At 29.1% G+C, this 6,626-nt stretch overlaps 1 protein-coding gene across 3 annotated transcripts in view; it reads right to left on the bottom strand.

The window, feature by feature from the left end:
* Positions 1 to 5,107: 5,107 nt before the first annotated feature.
* The window catches only part of LOC101498210 (DNA repair protein RAD51 homolog 2), a 9,347-nt gene continuing 7,828 nt past the window's right edge, over positions 5,108 to 6,626 (bottom strand). For 2 of the 3 annotated variants that reach the window (XM_073366360.1, XM_073366359.1), the window contains one exon: positions 5,108 to 5,356. In XM_073366360.1, coding sequence (XP_073222461.1) covers positions 5,228 to 5,356 — 129 coding nt within the window. In that variant the 3' untranslated portion in view covers positions 5,108 to 5,227. The remainder of the gene's footprint in view (positions 5,357 to 6,626) is intronic. The other variant, XR_001143739.3, reaches the window with a different exon arrangement.

Raw genomic sequence — 6,626 nt, 5'->3', positions numbered from 1 at the left:
TGAAGATAGATATGTGCAATTTCCTTCTTTACGGGATTTAATTCATTTCTTATTCCCATATCGATCAAGTTCAATCTTGCATTGATGTCATCCTTAGACTTTCGTGGAACATTGAGTAACGTACCAATAACACTATCAAATACATTTTTTTCAATATGCATCACATCGAGAAAATGTCTTATATACAATGACTTCCAATATGACAATTCAAAGAAAATTGATTTTTTCTTCCGTCCAATTTTGACAAGCTCTCCCGCAAAAGGTTTGCCAAATTTATTGGTCAAACCTTTTACTTTTTCAAATATTTGATATCCAGTCAGTGCTAAAGGAGCAGTACCTTCATATGATTTTCCATTGAATGTATTTCTTCATCCACAATACTGATGACTAAAAGGTAAAAATGTACGATGTCCAAGAAATACGTTCTTCTTACAATGTTTCAACTGCATCCAATATGTACTCTTTTCACATATAGGACATGCACGTTGACATTTAATGCTATATCCTGATAAATTACTATAGGTTAGAAAATCATTAATTGTGTTGAACAACATAGCCCTCAAATGGAAACATATTTTTTTATACCCATCATAAACTTCCACACATGTCTCCCACATATTTTTTAATTCTTCAATTATAGGAGTCAAGTATACGTTGATATCATTCCCCTGGTTTTTGGGTTCAAGAAAAGCGTTTTTGTATCGTCCGTTGATTTTAAAATATTATACAATAGCACTTTTAATAAATAAATAAATAAATAAAAAACATTATAAAAGACACGCTGTAAAATGTTAATTTTGGCATAGTGACTATAATTGAAAAAATATACAACTCCAAACTTGTATCATATAAAAAGGCAATTGTCACTACACGAAAAACCTATTTTACAGCGCTTTTTCAAAAAAAAATAAGTGTTGTAGCATCCAACACTGTAAAAGATACAATAGCGCTTTTAAAAATAAAAAAATAATGCTATAAAAGGTAGATATATTGCGAGCTTGTTATACTCGTTTTACAACACTTTTTGGAAAAAACGATGTAAAAGGTGCATTCAATAGATGCATTATTATGCACCTATTACAGCGCTTTTTCCAAAAAGTGTTGTAAAAGGTGCATTCAATAGATGCATTATTATGTACCTATTACAACGCTGTCTTTTAATTTTTTTCCAAAATCATTTTCATCCAGAATCAGTTCACACAATCATTTTACAATCAATACACAATCAGTACACAACAATATAACTATATAACTTTATCTTTTAACTTATAACTTTACATATTTACACAATCAATTCACAACATATTCATATACATATTAACATATTGACAACAACACATAACTATATCCACAAAGCGCTTTAAAAGGCTTCTTTGTGTTTATTATGTGCAAGCACCCTTTTACAGCGCTTTTCCACAAAGCGCTTTAAAAGGTTTCTTTGTTTTATTATGTGCAAGCGCAATGTGACCCTTTTACAGCATTTTTTCACAAAGCACTTTAAAAGGCTTCTTTGTTTTATTATGTGCAAGTGTTATGTGACCCTTTTACAGCGCTTTTCCACAAAGCGCTTTAAAAGGCTTCTTTGTGTTTATTATGTGCAAGCACCCTTTTATAGCGTTTTTCCACAAAACGCTTTAAAATGTTTCTTTGTTTTATTATGTGCAAGCGCTATGTGATCTCCTTATTTTTTTTTAAGGTTTTTTACAATATAAGTTCAGTTTTTGTAAAATGCTAAATAATTAGTAAAATACCTATATTTGGATTTGTTTTTTCTTCCAAATAATTAGTTAAATACCTAAATATAGAGGAGATGAGGGTTTCCAGAGTAAAGGAGATGAGGGTTCGTAAATTTGTTTTTATTTATTTAAAGTAAATGATTTTTATTTAAGGTGAATGATTTTACAGCACTTGTGTAATAAACGCTCTAATAGGTCCTTTAATTATGTGAAAACGCAAGTTTTTTACAGCGCTTTAAAAGCTATGCAACATAAGGTAGGAGCGCTATATTTTACAGTGCTGTAAAACATTATGTGAAGGCGCTTCAATTTACAGCGCTTTTGAGAAAGCGCTATAAAAGCCTTGTAAACATTATGTGTAAGCGTTGTGTGACTCTATATGAACCTACAACAGCGCTTGTATTTAATAAGCGCTGTAAAAGACGCGCTATAAAATATCATTTTTGGCTTAGTGTGTCTAGAGCATTGATCGTGAAACTTTAAAAGATTATTTATCTCAAACTTATTATACATTTGGAATAATGTGTGAAAATCATTATCACTCACTTGAAAAGATTATATATATATATATATATATATATATATATATATATATATATATATAAATAAATGAAGTGGTAAATTTGTTTAACGTTTTCCCTCTTTCGGTTTCACTCATCTATCAATACTATATTGGGTAGTGTACCTTAATCTAGCATTTATGAGTAGCCATTTATGTTGCACAACTATCAACAAAACACACACCAATTGCTAAGATTTAAACTCATAAATAACTCAAAAAATGAGTTCATTAGATATAGGAGACTCGTGATTTAAATGTCACATTGAATTTTATTCTCTATGCAATGTAGAATCATACAGTCAGATGGAAAAAGTAAAAGGATAAAAGTGGATATGTTAAAAAGAAAACTTGACTGAACCTTATGCCAATTGGGAAACAGTTTTCTTTTAAAAATGGAAGTCTTCACAGCAATATTTCAGTAACATGATGCTAAGTCAAGTGGACCAAAAGTTGGCAACACCTAATAATTATAAAATTAAAATTTAATTCATATATACTATTAATATAAATAATTTTTAAATTATCTCTCAATAACAATATAACAATAGTTAAATTATTAAAAATACTAAATTTTTATAATAGTAATAATATACTACAATTAAACCCAATTAATTAAGGTAGAGAATCATCATGCTAACCAAAAATAGTATTAAAATGTTGGTCAAGGGCACAGAATATGATGCTACTAGAAATATTAAAGTTTTACAAGGTTGTCTTTCCTTATAAACTATTGAATGAGGCTAACATTTGGGGGAGACTAAGATGCCACGTTAATAATCAATAAACAAAAGAGGATCAGTATTAATCAATTATAAATAATATTTGATTGTACGTACCTTAAGTTATGAGTTAAACAAGTTTCAAAGACATAACGTCAAGGTTTTGGAAATCATTCGGCTCTTTTTTAATTCGGAAAAAGTCAGATCGAATTGCGTGATATCGTTCATATTTGGTAGCAGCCAGAGGAACAAATAAACAATATATAGAGTCCAATTTGTCCAATCTGAAATCATGTGACAATATTAATATATAAATAAAAGGCTAATCAGAGAGAGAGACTTAAATACAGTGGAATCTTTGGCTTGTTGTCGCAGGTACTTTTCTATCGATTAAAAAACCAAAGCTAGAAGGAATTATAATTATTGTGTACTTTAGCTATGAACAAGCAACCAATTCCTAGCATTTCTTACGTTAAGATTTAAAACCTTCCTTTCCTCGATTCTTATGCAAAGAAAAATTTGTGAACTGAATCTGGAAGGAGTGCATGTCAATATATATTATATTGTTAAAAATCATTAATAAACTAGACACTTGACAAATTGTCATCCTCGTGATGCATATGCAATTTCTAAGATATTTTAAGATCAAGATATAGTAGTATATATGCATGGGACTGTGATCTAATCGAGAAGCACATGCAGTTTCTTAGTATAATCATGTCACTTCTATGTTTGATATTTTGAAACTCATTTTTAAAGATATGTTTTGTAGTTGGCTTTTGGAGAATTTTGGTATTTATTTGAAATTTGAAAAAGAAAAAAAAAATAACATGATAAAGGATGTTATAACAATCTCAATTACACTTAATTTATTTTGAAAAACATTTTATAGCTTTATTAATTTAAAAAAGACAAACAAATTATCCACTCTCTTTCTCTCCGAAACCCAACTTCTAAGGATACTCTGATAGTTTCAAATCAAATGGCATTAGTCTTCATAATCAATCATGCGCATGTTAATGAACAATAAACCGAATCGTGATATTAAAATGGAATTGAGGTAACAGTTTTGATTTATACACACACAAAAAAGTCTTGAAGGAAACAATTTTACAAATTCAAGATACAACACGGCAACAAAGTTTTATAGATAAAAAACTTGAATAGATAGATGCAAGATATTTGAAAAGAGACATTCATCATTATTCATTAAAGTATAATTATAATGATTATAAATTATAAAAAATATATTTGTGAATTGTTATCATAACAAAAATTATAAAGTTTTTTTCTCTATTAAAATACATTTTAATCTGTAACTCCTAACTCAAATGACAAATGACGCTATTAAAATGTCTTGTCCGAATTCAAACTCAAACCTCATAATTGCGTGAATTAATTATAATAGAATTTATTATCTCTTTTAAAATTAAAAATTAAAATAAAAAGTAAATTTTAACATTTTCAACGACATTGAAGTTGTAACAAAAAAAAAGATATCAAACTTTTGTTTAGTTATGGATAGAGAGTTTATTTTCTTGCAATAAAGACAAGATGGTTATGCCATGCCCCATTGCATCCATAATGTATCCCAAATGTATGATAGTTAATATTTTAAAAAATTGAGATACATATTAGAAAGTATCTAAAAGTATCAATATTGGATATATGTCATAGATACTTTGTCCATAATTTTGAAGAGTGTCCATATCTATGTCTAAATAATTAATAATACTATTTCTTTTTTGGCGAACCCATAGTCTCGTACCCTTATTCTTTTGACGAGTACTTGTATCTAAACCAATTGTGCATTGCTTACATACATGAAACAATCACTTTAACATAGTAAACTAATCACAAAATCATCAAAGTACCTTTTCAATAATTAAAAACTTTTTGAAACTTCTAAAACAAAATCAAATACATGTCTATCTTTTTATTTATATTTATTATTATGAAAAATTTATATCAATAAGATTAATATTTTTAAAGTATTATTGATTAGATTATAAAATACTGTTTAAAAAATAGTGCAATATAAAACTTCAAATTAGTTACTATCAACTCGCCAATGAAACTGCACACGGGGGTCGAGAAAAAATGAAGTCCATGCAGATTAATTTGTGTAGATTTAGTACATGGAATGAAGGAACTTCTAGCTACACCTCCCTTATCATTCTATTAAAACCCTCTCCAGCTCTACTCTCATTTCATAGCGATGTCAACGGAGCCAATTCTCTATCCCCTCTCCAAATATTTCCCCCCATCCCTGTCTCAGTTTCCCACCTAAGTTTTTTCCTTGTCCCCGTCCTTGTTGATTTCTGTGAGGACTTCGTTTGCTGAAAAATTAACGTATAACAACTTAGACATGACATTATTCTTATTTTCAAGTTTTATTATTTTAATATATGGTTAGATTAATTTAATTCATATAGACAGTCAGTATAAAGAATTTTTACACAGTCAATCACAACAGTTGGATCATTAGAAATATTTGTATTTTACTATAATTATCTCTAAAATCATATTCATGACTAGTTGTAATATTTTGATAGTATAAAACATTTTGCATTGACAATGCATGACAATTAAACTCTAAGTATATAATACCATAACCAATATATATTTTGTTAATCATAGGTTTCTTTTAAATTGTTAGTTTTCAAAAAGAAAATCAAAGACAAAAAAGTTAAAGATATTGTCATGGATATTTTTATAATATCATAGATATGATCGCATCACAATTGCCAAGATATATATGGCTAATACTACTAAGATTTTGCGAACATTTCCAAAATTCAAAAGAATCAAAATTGATACCTGAAGTCATTAAACCCTTCAAAATCATCAAACATGCCCACCTCCAAAGATGGTCACAAAATGCTATAAGATAATATTTCACTTATTTTAGTAGTATAATATTCTCCATAAATTCAAGCAAAAATCATTCAGAAAATGTCTGCACCATTCCTTCATGAAGTTGTATTTACTGAAAGGGCCAGCTCAAACTTGGGCAAGTAAAGAAAGAGTTTTAGGTCTGCCAATATTTTAACTTCATAGACATTTGTAGTAGCTAATAAATTGATTTAAGAAATACCTATGACCTAATGGTTAAGACACTAATTATGAGTTCAATTCCTATATAGACTTTATATTATTTTTTTTAATTTTTTTTTCTTCCTTCTTATTTTACATTGTACTATGATTATATTGTATTAGATTTTACTTAAAGCCTCAATGTTTACTTAAAATGTGAAAGAAAAAAAAATACTATTAGATTAGAGCTTCCGGTAAACTTATTAATTTCATGTTTTAATATCCAATCATAAGATCCGGTAAAACACCGAGAATTGTGGGGGGCGGGATGAGCCATCGCCAAACACTTGCTTTAGGCCAACAAGTTTTTGGACCGGCCCTGTATACTGACAACAATCTTGAGCCAAGACATCTAGGCCTTTTGATGTTGTTAAGAGTTGTATCAAGGCAAAATGCATTATACATCCCGAGCAAAATTTTCTAGGTAGATATCTGTTGCATATTTTTCATAATAACCGTCCGTCCCCCCCCCCCCCCCCAAAAAACAACCCCCCCCACCCGCGGCCCCCAAAA

Source organism: Cicer arietinum, chromosome 1 (assembly GCF_000331145.2).
Source record: "Cicer arietinum cultivar CDC Frontier isolate Library 1 chromosome 1, Cicar.CDCFrontier_v2.0, whole genome shotgun sequence".
Taxonomy (NCBI): domain Eukaryota; kingdom Viridiplantae; phylum Streptophyta; class Magnoliopsida; order Fabales; family Fabaceae; genus Cicer; species Cicer arietinum.
Note: the sequence above shows the minus strand (reverse complement) of the source record. Positions and strands in the feature narration are given on the sequence as shown.